This window comes from Embiotoca jacksoni, unplaced genomic scaffold (genome assembly GCF_022577435.1).
Source record: "Embiotoca jacksoni isolate LCO1_2020_lvr unplaced genomic scaffold, fEmbJac1.0.p SCAF_45, whole genome shotgun sequence".
NCBI classification, from domain to species: domain Eukaryota; kingdom Metazoa; phylum Chordata; class Actinopteri; family Embiotocidae; genus Embiotoca; species Embiotoca jacksoni.
Window position 1 is genome coordinate 497,731 of NW_027185398.1, and position 25,273 is coordinate 523,003.

The 25,273-nt window shown below is 43.2% G+C and overlaps 1 protein-coding gene across 2 annotated transcripts in view; it reads right to left on the minus strand.

Annotated features, from left to right (window-relative positions):
* The window catches only part of ankrd50 (ankyrin repeat domain 50), a 38,296-nt gene extending 22,511 nt beyond the window's left edge, over positions 1-15,785 (minus strand). For both annotated transcript variants that reach the window (XM_069169500.1, XM_069169499.1), the window contains exons 1-2: positions 15,423-15,785; positions 12,588-13,839 (exon numbers count right to left, since the gene is read on the minus strand). In XM_069169500.1, the coding sequence (XP_069025601.1) occupies positions 12,588-13,096 (509 nt within the window). In that variant the 5' untranslated portion in view covers positions 13,097-13,839; positions 15,423-15,785. The remainder of the gene's footprint in view (positions 1-12,587; positions 13,840-15,422) is intronic.
* Between the last annotated feature and the right edge of the window lie 9,488 nt (positions 15,786-25,273).

Below are 25,273 nucleotides of genomic sequence, written 5' to 3' on the forward strand. Positions count from 1 at the left end.
AAAGATAAGGTACGAAACACCCAAATAACAATAACAAGCAGTTACTATGAAAACAAAGGTAACCGATCTCAGTTCACACAGTCTCATCTGGGAGACGGCGTAGGCGTTTAAATACGTCTCCATCCAACCCAACCTGGACGCATTAACAACCCCGCTGCTGATGAGCCGAGCTCAAAGAAACACACAGAGCAGATGCAACCATTATAATTCAGTGGGCTTTTCTTTTTTTTCATGGAAAAAGGAAAAAAAAAAAAAACAACATGTTTGCCCGGGGGCTAAATGCTCAGCCTTGGAGATGATATCAAAGATGTGGAGAGGAATGTGTTTGGCAACATCCATGACAACTAAACATGCAGGATATTCTTCCGAGTCACATCTCGACAAAATCTCCCCGCAACATTAATATTGATGCCCGACTATGAATACCCATTAAAACCAGCCCTGTGGCATCCAGCGGAAAAAGCAAACACGATGCGTGGCATTCTCTATCACATCAATACTCAGCCGAGTGCGACGTTTTAAACGCCACATTAACCTTTTATCAACGCGAACCTGCGAGCCGACTTGCTCCGGCGCTAATGTGTACCTTCACACGGCAACGCTCTTTTTCTTTTTTCTCCGTTCTGTTGTGTGTAGGTCGCGTTCGTGCCGTTCCACTGCGACCGACAGTTTGAAGTCTGCCACGAGACGTCCGTTTGGGGAAATGTCATTGATCGAGCCTCGTGAAATTACTTCCAGCTCCACTGGCTGCCATAAAGGGGGTCTGAGGATTTCATATTAGGGACATTTTAATCTGGGTCTGGGTTAATTAAACATTTAAAAGGGGTTGAACAAATCAATTAATCGACATTAAAAAAGAACTTGATTGGTGGGTGCCGGTGGGGGGAGGGAGGGAGGGAGGGAGGGAGGGAGGGAGGGAGGGGGGGCGTTTGAGGCTCCTTACAGGTAGCTGTCACACAGATAAAAAATCAGCCGCCTTCCGGACGATGGGACGGCCGCTTTAACTACCACGCTTCCTTAATGGAACTGACGTTGCTTGTAAGCTTTGTCATAAAACACTAAAATGCAGCGTTAACGAGACTTCATTTGGATGCTCAACAGCCTGTCACTAACCTCGTGGCTCCAAAGTCGTTTCCTTTTTAAGCAGCTACCCTTTCAGTTATATTTTACCCCGAGTTAATTATCCTTAAGCACATGGAAGGACAAGTGGCTTAGGTGAAGGTCTCTTCAGACTTTGACTCTTTAGACTAAAATACTGAAGGAGGACTTCCCCCTTCGTTTACTGGGAATGTGACTGATAACATTTAATGGTACGTATGATTTGGAGTACATGCTACGTTCAAACGTGGGTGGTATTTAAACGTGAGAAGAGTCCATACGAACCGGCGCCGTCTTGTGCTATTCACCACGTTGCCAACATTTACGTTAGCAAAATCATGCGGCAAAAATTACACACAAAAGGAAAACTACACCGGATTGGAAACTTTGTCAAACTGTCTGGCACGCATTCGTTTCAGCAAGTGTACGACTTTTAAATTATTCTGGAAATTAGCATCGGTAACGATTTACCTTGTGGTCTTTATTTCCATTAATTTATTATCGCTGTTATGTAGAATCATCTGAGAATAGCAAGAAAATTATCCACAAATGACATCGCCCGAGGAAAAGTCTCCAAATTATTCGTTTTGTCGACAAACAGCCTCAAACCCTGATAATAAAATAAGAAAACCAGCAAACAATCACAGTTTAGAAGCTAGAATTAAAATGTTTGTTGTCGTCGGCTGACTTGTTTATTATTTCGTCATTTATCGGATAGTTAAACCTTTTTTTTTTTTTTGGCGAGGCTTCTACAATCCTGCATCGAAAAAGTTTCTCCAAACAGTCCGAACTCTCAGCGGGAAAAGAAAAGCAGCGCAAAGGTCTTCTAACCTTCGCTCTCCACCGGTGATGTGGCCTCAACCTCTTCACAAACCCAGTCAATCACTCCTTCTTACGGCCGCAGCGCCACAGACGACCTGCAGCGCCATCTGGGAGCTCCGCCAACAGGAATGTCCGTCCACAGGGGTGACTGTGTGCGAGAGTGTGCGTGTGCGCGCGTGTGCATGCGTGTGCGTGTGCGTGTGTGTGTGTGTGTGTGCGAGGCCATGTTGCCTACTGAGACAATCAAATCCACAGTGACAGCAAGTGGGCAAAACAAAGAGCCTTTCTTCTCTCACAATTCAGCTACTTTTCGGGCTGTCAAAGAGTCAAAAGACGAGGACTGCAGACAAAAGAAAACTCAGCGGGATACGGGAGATGGAGAGAAAATAAGCTCGGGGAAAAGCCGATTTAGTTTAGACCAACCTGCAGCATACCTGGGCCAAACACAGGAATTCGGGGCAGACATGGTGGTCTTGGACTTTTGTACCAATTAATTTGGTTTTTCGCTGAAGTCCTCAACATATGCTCGACTTGATGCCAGTTGCTATTTAAGACACGGAAAAAAAACAAAACAACTAAAAGACGAGTAAGTGGGGAGGGGGGGGGGGTGAAATGCATCTAATGCGCTCACCATCTGTCACGTCGTGTTCGCGACCGTCGCTCCCACCGCAACGCGCAAAGTGGAGCTTTCGGTGTGCGACGTTCAGTGAAGATGTCGGGGAGGCGGGTGGAGGGGGGGAGGGGGGGGGTGGCGGCGGCGGCGGCACCGACGGCGCAGCAGCGCCGGGCAGCGAGCCAGCGCCTTACAAATTTACACAGCTCGTTTTTATGGAGCGGGCGCGGAGCCCTGAAATCCATGCCACATACCCAAACACAGCAGCCATGCACTCGCACACATAAACACTGACCAGGACCAGGACACGGGGAAAAGCTCACAAACGGTGAATCATAAAATCCACGTCTGGCCTCGACTCCGCTCTATTAATACAAGAATGGTAAGCAGGTGCTTCAGATAGATCGCAGCACGGAGCGATAGTGACAAAGCGTTCTTCCGTAATCAACGACAGAGGCTTTTTTTTTTGTTTTGTTTTATTAGAAGAACTCCCATCTCTTCATTTAGCTTTCGAGTCAATTTGGAGGGAGCGTGCTCAGCGTCTTTGCAAAGTCAGGAAGAGCTTAGTGCCACGGAGCCGAACAGCTGACTCATGCGCCTGGCTCATCCAAACTGAAAGAGACAACTTATCCTACAGAGCGTTTCCTCCCCACTTTTCCTATGCGACTCTTACATTATGCACAGCGTTGCTGCAAATCATCCCGTTCGGAGTAATCACGCTGATGAGAACGACGAGAAGAGCGACCGGTGCTCCGCACAGCCCAGCTCGCGCACTTTAACTGTATTCTCCTCGTTACGTCGGCCATATGCTGCCCTTTCCTCCTCGGCCTGTTATCATTTCACTCCACTTCCGTCTGATTGGACGTAAACTCCCAATTCAAAGGCTTCATTAGTGTTTTGGGTGTGTGGTTTTTTTTTGTTTGTTTTTTTTTTGTGCAAAATGCGTTGAAGAAAGCTTGTTTTTCCCTTTTCTTTTTTTCTTTTTTTTTTAAAAAGCTTTTTACAAATCAAAGGTTTGATGCAGAGTGGTTACACAGGAGCCCGAGTGCAGTTATGTAAGCTGCGGACCCACATATTTACATTCATTTGTGCCGAGAGCCTTTCATTACACAGATAATCCTCCGTGGATGTCAAGGTCGCAGCAGTAAATGAGTTACTTTTCAAAAATAGTGAAATGGCCATTATTATAATTTTTGTTCAGAACGACTGAGTAGAGAATTGGGCAGCGTTTAATATATCAAAAAAAAAAAATCCTTATTAAGCTCAAACAAATATATCGTGTCCAGACGCAAATGAGATTAAAAAAAACATGTCGACATTTTCTTGATTACATGCGGAGTTTGTTAACGTCTCCCCTGACGGGACGCTACTCTGCATATTTCATTGAGTTGTTTGTTACACGGTAGGGCCGCACGATTAATCATATTAAAAACGGCATTCGTACCTCGATGCAATCTCATGTCCATTAGGTATATCGAAACAAATACTAAGTTACACCACGTGATGCAGAGCAACACAAAATCGTGCAGTAAAGTAAATGAAACCCAGCGAGAGTGAGCCGGCGAAAATACACGGAAAAATATATGTTTTTTTAAATGTCGTATAAGTACGAGAGGATAAGAGACTGAATATGATTGTTTCTATTTCCAGTGTCAGATTTATGAGGCTAAAAATAAGAGCCTTCGCTTCCTGTTAGCCAAAGGTGATTTGCTGGTTCTTTATCAGGCGCCCTCATATTTTTTGTTGTGTTTCTTTCTGTATCAGGTAAAAAAAAAAAAAATATAAAGTGCGATAAACATTTATACTCAACAAAAGAAAATCATGAGAGAGAAATAGGATCTTTTTAAAGAGCTCCTTTTCAGCAGTTTTTAAATTTAAGTTCCGATTGTGAGCTGATTTTGTGTCTGAATTTTAACTCCAACCTTTAACAAACATCAAGAGTGCCGGGTCACATCCCAGAAATTGGTTCATTTCAAAGCCTTTCCTTTTTCTATAAAAATGTATTTCCTAATCTTATTACGGACTCATTTGCGATAGTAAATATTTATCCCATGCGATGTCTTCTTTTTGTAATCGAGAGATCAATTCATTACTACAGTTACATCCCTTTAAAGTAAGACATCCAAAAATGTAGCACGTTGGTATAGGTGCAAAAACAAAGTCAGGATGATGTCCCCTCCTTCATGTCCCACCTTTTGTCCATATTCGGTCAAAGGCAGAGGACGTCACACAACGACATAAAACATCAGCAAAAATAACCCCAAAAACGTTCCAATTGGTCCTGTCAGTATTTCAAAGGTGCTCGTTTCTGACGTTCTTTAAACATGCTGGAAATTGCGAGAATTTGATCTCGGCTTAATGGATTTGCACAATCGATGCTGTGCTGGATCTCTAAGCAGACGGATGCCTGCGGCCGTCTGAGGAAACAATGTCCTGGAGATTGCTTGGTCGGGGGGGGGGGGGGGGGGGGATGAGGAGCCGTGAGGTGGAGCTTACATAAACAATAAAACAATGATTTCTTTAAAAAAAAAAAAAAAAAAAAGCCCTAAAGGTTCCCCTATAATCAAAGTGGAAAACTTAAGATAATATCTTCGAGTCTTATGACACTTTCAAAGGACTATTATGGGACTGGGCAGAGTGATCACAGTGATCACATTGTTTTGTAGAGACTGAAAGCAGGGGGTTGAATCTGCGAGCGCTGTCAGTCAAAATAGAACCATCTTCTTTTTAGATCACTCCAGCAATTAAAAAAAAAAAAAAAAAAAAATCGACCAAATTCGTATTAAGAGTAATAAAAAAATACGCTCACCTCATTCAACATCATACTTGTTTTCCCCTCTCATGCTGCCTATTAATGATTTGCCAAAAGTGTAAACACACTGCACACTTCTCTTCTGGCCAGCACAACATACCTCCTCATACCAGAACTAGTCCAAGTCCCCGAAGCTCTTTCCAACCCAGACGAGGTGTGCATTCCTGGCCAGCTATCCAATACTGTCAAAGGAATCTGAAATTTCATCCACCCCCCCCTCCCCCGTGTCCCCATCCAGCGCTCTTGCTCCGGCCCTGCTATGCTCACGCTCCCGTGTATGGGCGAGCGTCGGGCTCGGCACACGCGTCTCGGGAAGTGATTTCGACACCAACAGGTAAAACCTTTGAGCTGTCCGGCGCCGGCCAAGACGGGATTTTGTGCACAGCTTTACCTCATTTGGACAGATTTGCGGTGACAAAAAGGGGTCAGCAGCGGGGGAGCTCGCTGGCACAAAAAGAGAAGAACATACCGGCCGCTGAAGCTTTTAGCCAATTTATCTGAAAACAATCTTCAATGCAATCAAAAATTGGATTAAAAGCACTGAAGACATTTTTTTTTTTTTTTTTTGCAATGAGCATTACGGTTCTAGATGAAACCAAAGCAGTTCCATTTGTTTCCCATTTCTCCCATTGCTGTCCTTGGGTTTCTCACAGCTTTTAAGTGGGGGTGGGAATATCAGGTCCTAAAATATTTACTGGGAACTAGTTTGAATTTGATTCGAACACCTGCCCACACAGAAAGAGAGCGACTCCTTCAAATGCCGTCAAGCTTGGAAAACCTTCTGCCTTTGACAGGTCTGTTGGGAAGCGTGTCTTTAGCTGTCGTCTTTGAGACGAGGGCTGATGTTTGTTCTGCGATCGCTGTGCGTTGTGGTAGAATTACGACGTACAAGCTTTACCTGGCACAGTTTTCTCTGCAACTCTTTGTCACTTTCTGACGGGTGAAGTCGTCTTTGTTTGTACCGTAGCATCAAATCTCACGTTTTGACCGGAGCCTGGTAGTTTGTAGCTTAATGGCGTTTGGCAAACAGCTTGTCGGTATATTACCGCCACCTTCTGGCAGTAGTAACACATCACTACCATGCGCCAGTAAAAAACAAAACAAGAGAAGTAACGCAGTACGATGGTTTATGAGATAAACTTTTACATTTTGAGGAATCTTCAAATATTCGAAAAATCATGAAACTCATCCCCGGTTTGAAGTTCGGAGGTCTCATCGTGGAAAAGCTTGATGGCATATTTATGTGGTGCAATCAAGCGTTTAAATAGGTTTTATAGTATTTGAATGAAAATGTGATGACAGCTGTGAGGGTGTTTGCTCATGTTGCCAGGCTACCATAAATCAAAGGAGATCCAAACACCAACACAAGCCTGATGAAGCCGAGTCGGTCAGTAATTGATTTTTAAACGTTATATGATTACAGAACGCTTTTTCAGACTTTTCTGATTCTACTTGTTCAGTCATAGAGACTGAGTTACAATTTGAAAACGTTTAAATGCAATTTGATTTACATTTTCAGTGTTAACCTTTAATATGTCAAGCAAAAACTGGTAAACATTCCCTCGTTATCTTTTCAAACGGTTGGGATTAGCCTTCGTTTCTACAAACGCACGATGGACAGTCCTCACAAATTTCTGTTAGTCTGTAGACTGAATGAATATTCAGAAAGTTTGTAAATCCGGTTCGAGCCCTCCTCTGCCTTCAGTATGAATTTGCAGCAGTGCTCACTATGAGCTTCTGAGTTTATTTATTGAGTGGGATAACAATTACATGAATGAGTTATGTATGCCCGCACAAGCACGTAGGCAGACACATCCACATCCACACAAACAAACCCTCACAGAAAACACACACACACAAACACACAGACACACACACACACACACACACACCGCCGGTGGTGCGGAGACAGACGCTGGCATCAGATTGCTGAGTCATCGTTGCAGCCGCACCAGTGCTGCTGTTTCTCCTCATCTGCTCAAATGGAGTTGATGCGTCACAGTGAGAGCTCTTTTTTTTGTTTTTTTTTGTGGTGGTGGTGGTGGTGTGTGGGGGGGGGGGGGGGGGGGGGTTTCTAAAATGTGGCCCTAATCTCCAGCAAGTTTTCCACAGCCGCGCACCACATGAAAGCCATCGAGCTGCTTTCATTTATCGTCCCTTAACCCCAATAAGAGGGGCCGCCCAACGTGCAACAGTCAAAAAGTCAACACAGAAAAAAACAAAGCTGCCGCACGAACTTAATGAAAAATGTCTTCGTTGGTTTTTACTTACGTCTACCAATTTGAACTCCGGAGCTCAAAATGAGATTTAAAAAAAAAAAAAAAAAAGGAGACGCTGACACTGTCACTAAATTTACATAATTTGAGGGTTTTATCTCGCAGGACGTTAAGTCAGCTTTGCAAACACCTTATTTATTTATGGCTCTCACTTTGTACTTCATTGTCTCCGACATCTCCCAGAGCTAATAACTGGATTTTGCTTGTCACGATGTTGTAAAAGAAACGTCTGCTGTGAGCCTGTAATGCCAAGGCTGTCTTCAAAAAGTCCAACAATATTCATATTCAGTGGAAGCGACCACATACGCGCTAATCGTGCTTCTTTTTTTGATTAATGGGCCAAATTTTCTGACTCATCGACAGTTTTGTGTAACAAAGCGACAAGGAAAGCTTTACGAGGAACATTTCGGTGTCGCTTCCAGGAAATTAACATTTTTAGCCATCTTTTACAAAAAAAAAAGATCTCCAAAGTGCAGCATCGGTTTGTTCCACAGATACAATCAGGGAACAAAAAAAACGTGGCCAAGAACAAATTCAAGCCGTGGTTATTTCCTCCTTTCTGATGTCTGTGGCCTTTACAAAGAGGTAGAAACTCGTCCAGCTGCAATTCAAACTCGCTCGGTGGAAAACAGCCCCGACAACAGAACCACATACAGTCACACCTACACTAAAAGGCAGCTTTGTCTCATCAGCAAAAAAACAACAACCCTGTTGCCTGTAGTTTGACCCACATGACTGGGTTAATTCCACCTATTCAAAAGCCGGCTCTTTTGACCTGAAGGGAGAAAAGTGAGGCACGTTGGATGACAGGACGCTGACTGGGTTGTTTAAAAAAAAAAAAAAAAAAAAAAAAATCCCAAACCGATTGGAAAATGGAGGACTGCAGTCAAAACAAAGGCAAGCGGCCTTGGATAGCGGCGAAGACGAAGACTGATGCAGACGCGATGAAGACGGGAGGAATGCGCTTCGGCTTTGTCTGGAACTGATATCCTTGGACGGTACAATCAGACAACGAGAGTCGAAGCCTTCAGATAGCGCCGATTGCGATGAATTTGACCGGTCCGAGCATGTGGATGGACCAGAAGTATCGAGTTTATCGTCTGAACGAGACGGCAGCGAAATACTTGGCGTACTGCAAGGAGAAGAAAAGCAAACTGAAAGGTGAAACTGCCTTTTATCTGAAGAGCTGCGGCTCGTGACCTTTGCCGGCAGGCATTTGTCCTGCTAATGCGTCACGTTACTTCTTGTAGAACATGAATTAAAAAAAAAGAAAGAAAGGCTTTAAAGACTGGAGGAGCGTGGGGGGCGGGGGGGGTTATCATGTAATGCATTTATTATGAAGAACTAGAAAACGGATTTATCGCCAAGTACATTTTCACCGAGAAGGAATTTGTCTCGGTGTAAGATTAAAATGTTGGAGAAATAACAAGTAACAAAAAAAATAACTCGCACAAAAGACAAGTGCTGTATAAAATAGAATAAAACAGTCAAATAGTTCAAATTTGAGAAGCTCGACTCGAGTGAACTGTTTCTTTACAGAGCCGTTGCCAGTATAACTCGTATATAACTGGCTTGGATCTGTTCACTGGGCCAACAGAAGTTTCTTCAACGCTACGTTACAAGAGGAAAGATAAAGGTTGATCGATTAGCTCGTCAGTTTGTACAAGCTTCAGATACTGAAGCTAATTTCATGTATCGTTGCTGTATTTTGCTTCTTACTAATTCAACTACGACTATTACAAGTAAACACAAGTAAAAGTCTTTTCAGGTTTTTGCTGTAATCCCGTTTATTCACTCGGGTATTTACATTTTTTTTTGCTCATTTAACGACAGCCCTGGAGATCTCAGAGGGAAATATTGTACTGTTTATTTGACAGCTATAGGAACCGGATACTTTAAACTGCAGATATAAAAAAAAAAAAATGTTTTAATCAGCTTACACTACAGTGTCATATTATGCCTTGTTATTACGGGCTGCCCCCCTGAAAGTCAACTCGTCAAATCATCTGTTGGGAGACCTCTCAGTCAGCTGAGATTCTTCCAATCCACGAGTGTTGTTGTTGTTGTTGGTTGTTTTTTTTTATGGTTATTTGACATTCAGATATTGAATGGTGCCGATGGAGGCGACGAGGCCGGCGCTCGACCGCCGGAGACTTGCACTTGGACTTTCAGCAATACGGAGATAAAATAGCGCGCTATGGATTTTCTGTTTCCAGACAGTTTTTATGTAACAAAGTAAATAAATAGTGGAGTCTTTGTATTGAACAACCAGATCCAATCCTCCCGAGAATAACGGGTAGAGAACCTATAATAGTTAAAAATGTAACTACCAAACAGTTTAAAGCCATTTGCACGATTTAATGAGCACTTTTTTTTTTTTGACTTAACTAAGTTATACTTTACAACTCATGGCACAGCTGTTTTCATTTACAGTGAAAAAAAAACACAGAACTGAAGTAGTAAAAACGCAATAAAAATGTTAGGGGGGGAAAAAAAACAAACCCTGCAATTACATTATATTGAGATGGAAATTTATCGATCCAAAATTGAAGCTTTCCAAATGTCCAGAAGTCTGGTTTATCGTGGCTGCAGATTGTTCTGGGGGAAAAGAGGAAACCGAGCGAGGTTGCACGGAGCGGACGTAAACCCGTGTCGAAACCGGTTTTCGATGTTATTAACACATGACTGGTGATTACTACCAACAAACACACTTGTTTGTCTTTGACTCGGCCAAAGAATTCGGCGGGGCCTCTTTGCACTCACTCACTAGCTAATGTTTAAAATCACAGCTGGAGGAGGAGGGAGGTGGTCAAAAGCTCCTCAAAAATCACTGTTAAACAAGAGCCTAAATGAAACTCGTATAACTTTTTATTGAGTGTAAGCCCGAATCGGTTAAGCAAGGTATGCAACCCTCTGAATGTTTATATTCCTGATATAAATTAGTGGTCATAATGCTGGAATAACACTTGAGTTTTGTTTGTTTTTTTGTGGTTGTTTTTGTTTGTTTTACACGTCTCCGCTCTGTGTTTTTTATTTCTTTTAAAACGACACCGCCAGATACGACTGACAATCTGAAAGCAGATAGCATCTCCAACGGCGGGGGAGCCGTTAAGATTATTTGTGCACAAGCGCCTGGGATGCTTTTCCCTTTCTTTTTTTTTTTTTTTCTTCACACCTGAGATAAGGCGATAAGGCCGTTTCGCAGAAGAGCTTCTTTGGCTGACAAACAAAGCAGGCGGTGATAATAAGCTTTCGGTGTCTTTTGTCGTCTTTGCAGATTAGGACCCCGAGGTCTCGACTGCAACTGAATATTTGGCCTTTTTTTTTTTCTTTCTTTTTTCTCCCCGTGCGCGACGTCCGGCGTGACAGAGCAGAGCCAGATAAGTGTCCGTCCGTCCGTCCGTCCGCCCCCGCGGGGCTTTCATGTCTGTGTTTACGTCCCGGGCGATAACCTGCCTTTTATCTGCGAGGGTCAAACTGAAGTCAGGAGTCGTCGGTTGAGGCCGCGTGATTACGAGCAGATGACAAGAGGAGCGACTCGCTTCCTCGGGGATGAGTGTGTTCAAAAAAGAAAGAAGAAGCAGCGGCGTCGGGTGAGCCATTGACTCTGGTGAGCATTTTAAAAAATGATTTACCTTGCTGAACGTTTGACCTAATTCCCCCCCTGCTCCGCTCCCCACCCCCAACCCTCCTCCACTCTCCATGTGTGATGTTGAGATGGTGCAATAAGTGTCACCAGATGGCTGCAGCAGAAGCGTGAGTGTGCGTGTTCAGCGCTGCATTCCTGCCTGTGTTGTATAGACGGTCTGACCTATACTGTGTAGACAAAGTCGTGCGAGTAACACACACACACACACACACACACACACACACACACACACACACACACACCTTTTTTTTTTTTTTTGTAAAGCCTCTGCCTACAAAAACAGTCCATCTTGATCGAGTTACATGCCCGGGCAGGGCGCTGGAAGTCCACAAGCCTCTACTGTACCTCGCCTCTACACGTGCGCTTCAACTTCTTTTTCCTTTTCATTTTTTTTTTTTTTTTTTTTGTTTTTTTTCTTTTGCGGCGCAGTCGCTCGGGTCAAGTGAGTCAGTCGCAGTTCAAAGCTCCTTCCCCCTCGCGAGTCTCCGGCCACCTGAGACTTTAAAAATATCTGACCTTTTCTTTAAAAACTAGAAGCCAAGCAAGGGGAGGGGTCCCACCCAACGTGCCACAACGGGGGGTCACAAAACCGTGACATCGAATAAGTGGAAAGGCTGCCGAGGCGGAGCTATGTGATGAGTGTGAGCAGCAAAAAAAAAAAAATATATATATATATATATGGGGGAGGGGTGCGTCAGGGTCAGGAGGTGGAGGAGGGGATGGGGGGAGGGGCTGGTTTTGCATTTTTCCATTTCCAGGCAAGCCAAATTCCTAGATTTCCTAGAGGTGACGAATAGTCCTTTAAAAACTGAAAGGAGGTCTCCGAGCTGACGGGTTGGTAGAGAGAGATAATACACCAGCTGGTTCAGTGTAGGGATGCAAAAAGCAGTTATTTACCTGTTTTAAATGAATCATTTGATTTAGAAAATGTTAGAAATGACTGCAAAAGACCTTGTTTTGACCGACCATTAATTAGTCCACTATTCGATGGTATTTAATAGATAAGGATGTGAAGCTGAGAAAAGCATCAAATTATCACATTGAGAGAGCTGCCAACGAGTAAATGTTTGCTTTTTTTTGGGCTGATAATTCATAAAACAACAGAATGACGAGCTGTCGACATGAATTAAGTTGTTTCTTCTCCATCTAAAAGAGCGCTAATCTTTCAAATAATTGTTATTTCAGTCGCCTTCAGAGCCGGCGACAACGTCAGGCGGTCGTGTTGACGTGTTTGTGCGCGGCTGTGTGTGTGTGTGTGTGCGTGCGTGTGTGCGTGCGTGTGTGCGTGTGTGCGTGTGTGCGTGCGCGCCGCCTCACCTCTTGAACGCCTCCGTGGGGTTCCTCTCGCACTCCCCGGGCTGCAAAGAGCTCTGCACGGCCGGGTCGCGCACCTTCTCCTCGTATCCCGACACCAGCCCGCCGCGGCAAATCTGAGCCACCAGACCTCGGATGAAACCGCCGACGCACAACGTGTCCGAGTCGTCCGCCCGGCAGAAGTGGAACGCCAGGCTCTGCTGGTGCAGCCCGCGGTGGGTCCCCTGGGCCGACGAGGGCCACAACAGCTCCGTGCACAGCGCAGTTTTCCCGCTTCCCGGTCCCCCCACCAGCAGCACTCCCCAGGAGCTACCCGACTTGGCGGATCCCGCCGTGAGGCCGCCGGGGTTGGACGCCCCTCCGCCGGGCGCCGGCGGCGGGGGCTGCTTACTGGGAGTGCTGGTCACTCCGCTGAGGTTGTTTGTTTTCTCCTGGAGGCAATGCTGGATCTTGTGGAAGACCCACTCCCGGCAGTAAAAGCGCTTCCCCTGCAGCAAACTGGTTTGGGCCATTTTGATCTCGTGCCGCTGGTTCCAGCTATTCCTCCTCTTCACAGGGGTCCCGTCATTCTGCCCCCCCTCCCCCTCACATTTTCAGCTCCAACAAAGGCCGGCTGTAAACTCGAACATCCATTTTTGTCAGCTCTGGAAATGTACCTCTCGGAAAAGGAAAAAGGAAAAAGAAAGAAAGAAAGAAAGAAAAAAAAGAAGAAGCAGGGTGCAGTTCAGCCGTCCTTCGGTGCTGATGTTTGCGAACACGTGAATGCAACCGGAGTGAAAAGTAGAGGAAGAAGCAGAGCTGCTTCTGCAAACGGCAGGAAAAAAGGCAGCCGTGCGTTACAGAATATCTAGGTCAAAATAAAAAAAAAAAAAATGAAATAAAAAAAAAAAAAAAAGAGGAAATCAAAATCGAGGCTCGAACCATAGATTTTCCACCAACTTTTTCCACAGCTTCCCCACCGGTTGAACTGAGTGCTCCTTGTTATTAGGAACGTGTCGCCTTAGCATGGCGCTGCTGGGCATGGCAGGGCACCCGGCTCTTGAGTGCATCCACTGGCGAACTCCAGCCACCACCACCACTTGATACAATTAGCCATGGGAGCTGCTGATGTATTTCCGCTGATGCATTTCAGATGCTGCCGACCCAAAGCGCGTTTCCATTACATTAACATGGAGGGAGGCTGCCAGTGCACAGTCAATTCCTCCAATAACATACAAAAAAAAAAAAAAAAAAAAAAAAAGCCTGGCTCCTTCCCCTGGAAAAGACAAGAGACAGAAATTATGAACAAAAAAATAGCAACTAAAATCTACTTTGAAACTGAAACTTTATGATCTATGCTAATACACAACTAAGCTTCTTAATTACTCAAGTAGGTGTTTGCCGAGACTCGATTTTCCCGTATTACGGCACGGAAAACACAAAATACGGGTACTTTTGAACAGAAATCAGAACACGCGCTGGCTTTGAAAGCATATCTGCATTTCAGCTGTTTTGACACCAGTTATCATCGTGCACATTACTGTTACGGATCCATTTCCAGCCTCCGAAAGTGGAGTAAACTGTGACTCCTGCAGCTATGAGAGGGTGGGCAAGCTGCTTTTTTTAAAGGTGCTTTCATCCTCCGCAACCCACATCACTGCTCTCTGCCTGCCCTGCAACTAAATTCTTGGCAGGGGTTCGTCCAGTTTTCTCTAGTCTATCCACTGATCCCCCCCCCCCCTCCTCCCCACCACCCCACCCACTTTCACACACACACACACACACACACACACACACACACACACACACACACACACACACACACTCCTTCCTTCCTATGTGGCTTTAAATCCCAAACACTCCACATCCGTCCTGAACTGTGAGGAGGAAAAGGGGGAGGGAGGGAGGGAGGGGGGGGCAAGTCCAAACCCCTCTTATCCTGCACTTATAGGGGTCCTTTACCTAAAAAATAAATGGGTTTAACAGGGGGTTTTTTTGTGACCCAAAAATATATTACAGGGATGTTGTTTAAGTGCAGAAAAAAAAGAAAAAAAAAGGGGGGGGGTAAAAAAGGCACCAAATTAAAGCTCCTATTGATTCGATTTTTTTTTTTTTTTTTTTCCCCTGCTAACGACACTTTAACTACCTTGTTATTAAGCCGTTCATCACGGCTCTTCTATTATGGAGCAAATGCAAATATCCCCCCCCCCCCCAGCCAAGAAAAAACACACACACACACACACACACACACACGCACGCACGCACGCAGTCTTACTTTGTAACGCTGCCAAATAACAAGGCTTTTAAACGGGCAACGATACATTTCCACCTTTACTGTTCCGCTCCCCTGCCTCCGACACAAAGCTTTCCCAAAATACCTCAAATGTTCAACATGCGAGGGCTCAGTTGTGTTTCTGAGAGACGGAAGGCGACACGCACGCACACACACACGCACGCACACACACACACAATCAAATCTATCAAAACGACACGAATTCACTTCAGTTTGACCGAAAAGGCAGCGCCAGCCTCTTTTGTATGACCAGACAAACCTCACCCATTTCAGATGGGATACAATGTACACCTATAGGGGGGGGTGGGGGGGGGGGGGTTAAAAAAAAAAAAAAAAAAAACACAACACAACACAACACACACCGACCACACTAGCTCACAAACTGCACGCTTTAAGGAGAAGAAACAACACAATGTAATTGTTCCGATGAAAGGCTGTCTGTCGCGTTATTGCAGCTCCACCGCAACTGTTTCCTTCAACTTCCATTTAACCAATTGTGGAGCGTTTCACTGGTTTCACTCCACTTTAAAATGCCTCGCGCAGCCACGGACGGGGTTTCCTCTCACCTCTTTGCCGAGTCCTTTTGTTTTTGTTGCTGTTGTTGTTTTTTTTTTCTATTTTTTTCTATTTTTTTTTTTGTGTGGACGGGTTGGTGGTGGAGTGGAGGGGGTTGGAGGGGGTGGTGTAGGTTGCCGTGTCCGTGGTCAACACCCTCTCTCTTGTGCACGTTAATAAATCCCAAACGCTTCACAGAAAAAAACAACAAAATAACCCTTTCGACCGTTTCTCCCGGCGCGAATTCAAAAAGCCAGTTTTGTGCATCTGGGCAGCAGCTTCGCCGTCTTTCTTTTGAATCGCGGTCTCTTTTTCTGTCGGTGTCGGCTCCTCCTGCTGCCCGACACAAGCTCTCTCTCTCCACAGCGAGCCGACTGACTCTCTCCGCCTCCCAAACAGTGCTCCCCACTGCATGCAGAGCACACGCCGCGGCGCAAGGCCTTCTGGGATGTGGAGTTTTTTTTTTTAATTTTTTTTTTTTTAAATTTTATTTATTTAACTCCTTGTCGCCGGCAGCGAAGAAGGGAACAGGTGATCCAGTATTTAAAAGTTTAACAACATTATTATCATTTTATCATAAGACTGTCATATAATGACAAATACGACCGGGAGATTCAGACTTTAGAAATGTAAGCCATTCAGCAGTAAAAATAATAATGATAATACTAATATAGTAATAAACTTTATTAATATACCACTTTTTCTTCCAAATCTTGCAAAGTATTTTACTATAAGGAAAAACAGACAAGGCAGGTCAAATAAGAAAAAGGTCAAAGGTCATGAGCACCGAGAACACAAGACGACAAAATAAATAATATATATATATATATATATATATATAAATATAAGACGGAAGAATGAAAGAGATGCAACGATTTAGAATAAAAACAGTGTCAACGCAAAAAAGAAAAGAAAAAATAAAACATTTCCAAAAGAATCCACAAAGAAAACAGTTTTGAGAAGATATTTAAACAGAGTTGGAGACTCCTGAGTAAAGTCAATCAATTAAAACCAACACGGAAATAACTGCCACTGTCTTTACATTTTTAATACTGACCTGGATGTGTGACACCAAAAGCTGATTTGAGATACAACTTAGATAACTCAGGTCTCCAGGTTTGTTTTTCAGATACTTTGAGACCGATCACGTTCATACTTGTAGCTGACTACATGCTTCTCCAATCTGGTGTTGGCAAAGTTTCTGTCTTCAAAAGATGAAACGGCATGTGGAAAAAAATCCACCCCGTTTTCATTCTGCAGAGAGTTTTTCATTCGAGGGCATTTCAACATTTGCACAAGTTTAATTGATGGATGTGTTCAGACGCCGATGTCGGGAAATAGATTCAGAACCAATCAACGATTTCTGGCACTCAGCGGAATTACAGCTTTTATAGTCGAGAGGTCCCCCCCCCCCCCCCCCCCCCCCCGCTGCATCCATAACTACCTTTTACGATTATATCAGATCGTCTATTTTTAAATGGATATGTGTGTGTTTATGGATGCGCTGAAGAAAATATCGAACAAAGTTTTTAATAGGAAATAAAAACCCTCCCCGGGTGGTTTCCTTCCACACGATCAGATTGTTTGGAGATTTTAGAAATAAAAGCGGGGAGGGAAAAAAAATAATAGAGATGCTTTGCGACGTCATGTCACGGCATACTTCTTCTTTTTTTTTTAATTCTGTGTTGTGTTGCAGTGACACCACCTGTGATTCAAAAAAACAAAAAAAATCCAGTTTCTCTGATTTGTGGTTGTGCTGTGCGTTTCAACCAAAGACTTTATATCCGTTACATAAGCCACTGTAGAAATGAAATAGTGCAAGTCGTGCACCGAAAAAGTGTTTCCCCAAGTTTTTCTCTTCCTTCCAGCAGTGAATCACATGGGGCTTTCAGGTTAATGCGTTTTGATCTAAGTGGAGCCTGCTGATCGTACAACTTATTTACCGCTCCCTGAAGAATTGCTTCGGGGACTGTGAGGTGTATCTGCAGTAGAGCTTGCCTCCGTTCACATGAAGGTAATTCGGTCTTGTGCTGAAGTCGGGTTCCTCTTCAGTTCTGTTTGTCTATAAGAGCCTTATTTAGATCATGTTTATGGATATTATCGCTCGGAGACGTTGCAGAGACAGACAAGGTTTGGTTTATACAGACACAAACACCAGAACACAGAGACAGAGAGCGAAAGTATTGAAGAGTTTTGGAGACGTAAACCTTACGACTACACCTTCACTTAAGAAAGTAGCTGCAAGCGAACTGTCAAACTGAGAAAGTGTGGCGAAGCTGATTGATGAAGCAGATTAACTGGAGACTCAGTCCAGAAGTTTGTCCGTGACAGAACTTGAAAGCATCACGGTGGGTTTGCAGAAGGAAATGTTGTGGAATTGCAGTAACTTTTCGATCTAATTGAAGCATAATGATGAATCAAAGTGTTCGAAGGTTGGATTCCCTGCTGACCAAGTACAGTAGCTCTATATAAATCAGTATATCTAAAATATGCAAAAAGAAAGTGCATTATTACCTTATCATTTTACCCTCTGTTGTAAAGGGGGAAGGGAGGAGGGGTGATCTGACTCGAACTGATTGGAAACCCGGCGATGATACGTCCTGCCCACCGATAGCGGAAACTTTACTGCACAACGGGCCTGTCAATCAAACAGACACGCCCCTACACTTTTCTAATAATGACTGGATTATTTTCATGTGGACCGCCAGAAAACTACTAAGAAGGCGTAACTTTAGCTAACAAAACCAAAATAAATCGTGGAAAAAATTGATTGACTTCAAATTTCATGAGAGAAGTTGAATGGGAGTGTATGGAGTTGGAGGCTTTTTGGAGCCGACCTCTAGTGGCACTTGGTGGTATTGCAGCTTCAGGCTTCGTTTTTCACTACGTCCACTTTTATATACAGTCTTGAGTTTTACTTTAAATATGTTTTGCTCACATTGTGCATATAATTTAACATTGTATTTTCAGTATGTTTTTTGTCTGGTACCCACAAAAAGATTAATCTTTCCTTCAATACAGTATGTATGCACATATGTGGAATACCGTATGTTGATTTTTTTTTTTTTTAGCATCAGGCTCTATCTTGACCAAAAAGAAAAAAAAAATCTCTATTTTTATGTTTTGTAAGATGTGGACAACATCTGAGAAAGTACAAAAAAAAAAAAATCACAGAAAAGCCAAAAACTACACGTCTGAAAACAGTATTAAACCTAACTCTGATACAGTCCCTATAAATACACCCACCGCTGAGCTCCACACAGAATATGATGGGAAAATATAGAGATCTGTTTGATAGCTTTATCAAAGAGCAAAACAACCCTTCCGTTCGAGATAATAACAGCGCCGGAAAAAAAAAAAAAACACTCTGCCACCGTAGGAAACCTGCTGATCCGGGGCGAGGGGGTGGGGGTGGGGTGGGAGGGGGGGGGAAGAAAACACTGGCTCTGCACTCACCAGCTGTTTCAGTCTTTGCTCTGTCAGATGCCCAACCTGTTGGTGTTACCATGCAGAGCAGGAAACGTGGAAGAGAGGGCCACCCTGTGTGGATGCAGAGAGGAGATAAACAAATCCATGTATTGATCTCCCCCTCCGGAGTAATCCAAAAAACACCGATCAAGCTTACACGATACTAAATCCGCTCCCGCCTGCCCTTCACCAAAACAAGTACGAGGAAGACGGGAGGAAGATGGACACCTCGGGTCTCGAAATGTTACCTCTTACTGCAGTTAAGAGTAGGGCTCTCACTAATGATTATTTTCATCCTTGATTAAACCTTTAAGGACTTTCTTGATTAAAGGTAACAGCCTTAATTAGTTTGCTTTCCTGAAGCAGTGGAGTTAAATGCAACAATATTCAATTATACACTGAGATATAACGTAAAAAGGGAAATAAATAAATGACATTATTTGTTAAATCGTTCTATAGTTTCAGCACTATTTCTAAGGTAATAATCAATAATAAAAAAAAAAGGAAGCTCCCTTTGTTATTGTGCAAAAGCTATATTTTTCCAGCTATTGCCAGCTTAGCATTTATTTGTGCGCACTATTGTTCACCACGCGTGTCTGGTCTCTATTTCCAGACAAAGAAATAATTTGCTGCATAAAGTAAATGAAGCTCATTACATCTTCCACTTTATTTGGAATCACGCTGCATGCGGTTGCAGGATATTGTACACAACTGCAGCTCCCACCATAAATTTTAAGATAATTTGGCCTCTCACACAGTCATCGGTAAATAATAGTATAGTTCCAAAACATTTTTGAATAAGCTAAGTGATTAATCACACAGTATTTAACTTCCCACCTCCTTTAAAAAAAACAACAACAAAAAAAACAATTTTCGTCTCCGTGTTGTTCATTTTTAGTTCCAATCATACAAGCTCAGATATTAACCAAAGAAATGCTCTTGCTTATTATTTTTTGTAATTTCTTTCTTCTTTTATTACTCAGTCTTTATTGTCTTAAATGTTTCCAGCCTTTTGTTTGATGCTGTGCAGCCCTTTGGGCAACTCTTGTTGTATTTGAAAGTGTGCCGTGTAAATAAAATTGACTTGACAAAATCCCTCCAAAGGAAATTGTCCTCCCATAAAAAGTGACCCCATGAGCAGCTTTTTACGGGCAATCGTTTCCCCTTTGTTGTGACAGCGTCCTCTAGTGGCTGTGTTACGTGGAGCAAAGAGGAGGCCTAGCTACTCGGGGAGGATGTCGGGGTGGATGGATGAGTCAACAAAACATTGAGCTTTCACACGACGGACTGATGTTTCTCGTTTCAAACTAAAAGTCGGCGTATCTTTCAAACGTGAATGTTCTGTAACCTCGACTACGTATTTCAGCCCGATCTGGCACTATACCTGACCAAGGAGGCGTAGGATTCCTCTGGATAATATTTGGAGGGTAGGGATAAATAAATGTGGTCCTAAAAGCTGGAGTTAAATTAATTAATAAATAAATACCACCACAGTTTCAAGATTTATATTCATAGATTTAGGTGTAGCGCCACAATCTTGGATTTTCAGGTTAAGGTTGGTGATGAGGTTCCCCCGGGTCAGAAATAAATTTCCAAATGGGAACTTGAAACTGAACGCACCATTGGCTACAGCCTCACAGCGGCTGCTTTCACGGCTGCAGACTCTCCGTCTTGTCGATGTCAAAATCCCCCAGCACTAGAATCTCTTACCTTTTAATTAAAAAATGGATCTTATATAATTAAGAATGAACCCTGGACCTACCAGAGTGTAGGTACTACATGTTTGGTTTTTGTTTTGCCCCATTGGCGCACATTGTGTGGCAGCTCTTAAGAGAGTGCTCAGGAAAACACTATAGTGCTGTCCAATCTGCCTGCCATCCCACTGTCAGCAGGAGCCAAGTTAAGAGCTCAATCCTCCCCGCAGGAAAACTGCAAACCGGCATGCTGCTGTTTATTCATTCTTTTCACACTGTGCTTTATGCGTAGATCCATTCCCAGCCCCAATCACCAATCTGCCAAAGTCGCATAATTACAGCAATTTATTGCTCTTTGTATCAATTTAACTACCCATCGGTCCAAGTCGTAGTGCTCGGGAGGCTGGGTCAGCTTGAGCTGCCGTTATTGTTCCCTCTTTTTGTGAATATTCAGAAAAATTCTCCACCTCGGTATTAAGAACCTGATGACGCACATTTGGTGATTGGGGTTTGGCTAGAGATCAGTAGGTTTGCTTTAGAAAATTGAGTTGGATGGTTTCATGCCTTCTGTGTTTTGTCTCCTCTCTCAGGGTCGGCGGCTGCTCATGGTGAGACAAGTCGGCCAGTTATTGTGGTTGTTTTGAAGGTTTGACCGAAACTACAGATGAAATTAAAGGCGGGCTTTTAGCTCACGGATTTACATCAATAAGCTGTTTAGTGTTGACGTGTGGCTGTCATGTATCTGTTTGGTTCGTTGTTATTTGTTTGGCATTCATAATGTGGGCTAAAATTTGGGGAAAATGTATGGTCTTTAGTGTATTATTTTTAAAGTAGTATCCGTGTCTTCATGAAAATCACATTTTATTTGACATGAGATTGGGTATAAACATGTTTTTGAGTCAAAATAATCTCTCTTTCATCCAAGAAAAGTAGTCAAAACTTAAAAGTAAAACTTTGTCTGAATAAAATGCATATAGACTGAAATAGTTGAAATTATGAGTCAACTATGCAGCATCAATAAAGTCTAGTAAGAATTTCAGCGAGCAAAGCTTTAAATCTTTAGACTGGGCTGTTTTCACTTCTTTATTAATCATTTCTATAAATGAATTAGATAAGATATAAAAGACTAAAGCAAAGATTAGTCAAGACTGGCAAGGCAAAAATAATCATTAACAGTGAAGACATTAGAGCAGTGAATCAAGCAGGATAAATACTGGCGTCAAATGTTATGATCAACCCGTCAAGCAAAACATTTCACTTTTAATAAGATAAGTCAGGATGTAAGATACAATAAACACTGCAATAAATTACATCAGGGGTCTCCAACCTGTAGATTGCGACCCGGTTCTAAGCAGATGTAAACAGCGATCCCGCGTCACATGACATTTCCGTGCGTGAAAGTTTCAGACGTTCCAAAACGTGTAACTTTCACGCCTAGGTGGCCCAAAGCGTGGCTGTTTCATGCTTTGCCGTGATACCGGGTTGGTGTGAGTGTGTGCGTGCGCACTTGCATACGTATAACCACATGAGCGTGCGACATGAAAAGGTGAGCAGACTGGAGGATAGGGGCCCTTTTTTAAAAATTCAGCCACCGCCTCTCAAAATATCCGCAGCCGTCCCTGTACAACGAAATCTGTGAAATATTTATGGGGCAAGATTTTCTACCCAACAAGCAAAATCAATATTTCACCACCCAGAATGATAATGTGGAAATAATGAACAATGAGGATGCTGACCGTGATAACTCATGCAACAGCACTTCACTCAGTTTCTGAATAGAGGCTGAGTAAAACATAATTGGCAATCATGGAACCCGAAGCTACAGGCCTGTAAGCACTAATTTGCAATCACAGGATGGGGCAATGCTGGTACTCCAAGACTTTTCTGTGTGTGTGTGTGTGTCTGTGTGTATGTGTGTATGTGTGTGTGTGTGAGCTCGTGCGTCACAAAGTGCAGAAATAATTCGGATGCATGATCAATTTCTGTTACCGTGAGAGACGATAAATTGTGCGAAAACAGATTAAACCTGGCATGTACCTTGGTCGCATTCGCGGCCAATTAGCGCGTCCATTTATTCATTGAATGGTATTTCACTGAAATGATTCGTGGTGGCACACACTCCATTCATAAACCGGTGTTTGGCTTTTCTTCAATGCAACGCTGCGCACATCAGATGGCAAGAAAAATTCACCGTAAGAAAAAAAAAAATCAATCTCACTTAAAGCTACAGTGCAGAACTTTGACATTTAAATTGACGGTCCGTTACGTTTGAACCTTCAAAGCCAGATGATTTTCCACAGTGCTGATTAAGCGTATCGCTACCTGGTAAATCTCTGCGTTACACGATGTGCAGAGGTTTTGTAGGTTGTGTCTGGTGAGACATTACCGCACCGGCCGGCGACCGAGTGATCGAACTTCCCATTTAGCCGTTAGTTAGCACTTTGAATGGTGCTAAAATAATTCAACTGTTTAGCTCCTTTAGATTTTTCAGAATGTTATCAGACCGCATGGATCAAACTCGCATCATGTCAAGTCATATATATGTTATAAAGCACATGACGACAGGGTTTTTGTAATTACTCTCTCCGCCAGAAGGGGGAGGCAAAAGTTCCACAGGTTCAAATCGTACTCGCTGCTAATTTAGTGCTTAAAAATGTGTTTTTCTTCAAATTAATTTAAAAACCTACCAGTGCGTTCAGTGTATGAATTAATCTCGAATACCAACACTCATATTCAGAAAACTCTTACGGAGCCTCACCAGCGTCATTGACGACGAGTTTTTATGCATTAAATTAATGATTGCGTTTAGGATTTTATGTGGTTTTTTTTTTTTTTCCAATTAAACAGCATCATGACATCTGAAATGCGACCTCAAAAATATGAAAAGGAACCTTTTCCACGGTTTGTTCTGTAAATTCAGGCACATGTTTCATTTAATCTGACACGTTTTGCTGAAGGAAAAAAACAAAACGGGTCCCCTATGACACCTGCCAGACTAAATAGAGGTTCGCTCAGTGAAGCATGAAGTAAGCACAAGTGGGCAGGAAAAATCCTCAGACTCGTCCTGAATAAAACATCTCAAACGTTATTGAATGACATGAAAAGTCCTCCTCAGACGATGAATCGTGCCGGAGACTCGACGGATCCGTCTTAAAATTCTGATATTCATCACTGGATGAACTGAGGTCGCTCTCTCGGAGACGCGTCAACCGCTTCAAATGTTCAGTCGTCGTACATTAAAGTCCCGACGAAACGGACGTGCTTACCATCCTCGCCTTTACCTAGTGCCAATTAAAAACAAACAAAAAAACGTTTTAACCAAAGTCAGTCAACGTTGGTATTAGCAGCATCACTGTGGAGCTCGCCGTTCCTGCAGAAATGACTTAACGTGCAGATGCTGTGTTTAGTGAGGAAATAGATCTGTGGATTTAGCACACAGTTTGGATTTTTTTTCAGCATTTGCGCCCGAGATGAATCCGACGTGTAACTTTTCTGAAAGATGTCATTTTAGACACCACTGTGCTCTGACAGGTGTTTTTATTAGGCCGGTTTTTTCCTTGTCGGATGAAGCCTCTCGTACAACGCATCTTATTTGCGTTGCGCTGTTCGCTCCTTTGGAGTAAACAGAGATGTTCTTTTTTCTGTCAGATCGGACAAGTCTTCCCTGTCCTCAGGCTCGTGCGCCAAGAGTTTTACAGGCAAAAAAAAATAAGAAAAAAAATAAGCGCGATTCAGATGAGCGACCCGTCAGAAAATGAGGGAGCGCGCTCGGCAGTTTCAAGGCCGCCGGGCGGCACGGCGGCCGAAAAGCAGAGGAATCGTGTTTGCGTTTTCACGGCGCGACGGTAAATACGTCGGGAGTTTGGACGCATATTTTAGGTGGGGGAAGGAGGAGGAAATTAACACGTCGTATTTCCCAATTATCTTCTGAACGTTTGACAAATGGCGCTGGAGAAACATCCATCGATCTAGTTTTTTTTTTTTTAATACCTCGATTCATATTCAATATATATATATATATATATATTCATAATCAGTATGACGTTAGTAGGATACAGACTTAAGCGGCGTTAATACAAAATTTGAGATCGACGAGTTTGGTATTAAGTCTTAAAACCTCGGACACACGAGATATATTTTTTTGATTGTTCTGTTATCTTCCAGTCGATTTAAAAACACCTGCAGGGAAGCACGCGTTGATATCTGGAAATGAACCCACGCTGAAGCTGTTGTGATCGAACGGAATCGGATCCGAGACAAAACACCTGACAGCACAGAGAAAGGCAACGACCTGTTGTGATCTCTTCAAATGATTTTTAATTGTTTTTTTTTTGTTTTTATATATATATTTTATTTTTTATTTTTTACTCTCACCACTGAGGACTTCATCCAGATCCGACAAAACATGAAATCATGGAGTCAGATTGCTTTTTATCGACTTCATTTCGTCTCAGTGGGTCATGAACTCGTGTCCCTTCAGAAAGCGTTGCGTTTCCTGTACGGGCTCGTCGAGCCCAGCAGACTGAAACTAACAACAACTCCCTGAAATATTTATGTCTCTGGAGAGAATCTGTGTGTGTGAGTGCGAGGAAGAAGCAAAAACATAACATCCAAGCTAATGTGCACACTGCATTAAAGCAGAGGTTTCTCCCCGTGTGCCTCCAGGCTGTTTCCTTTCTCTGTCACCATCAACTAATACT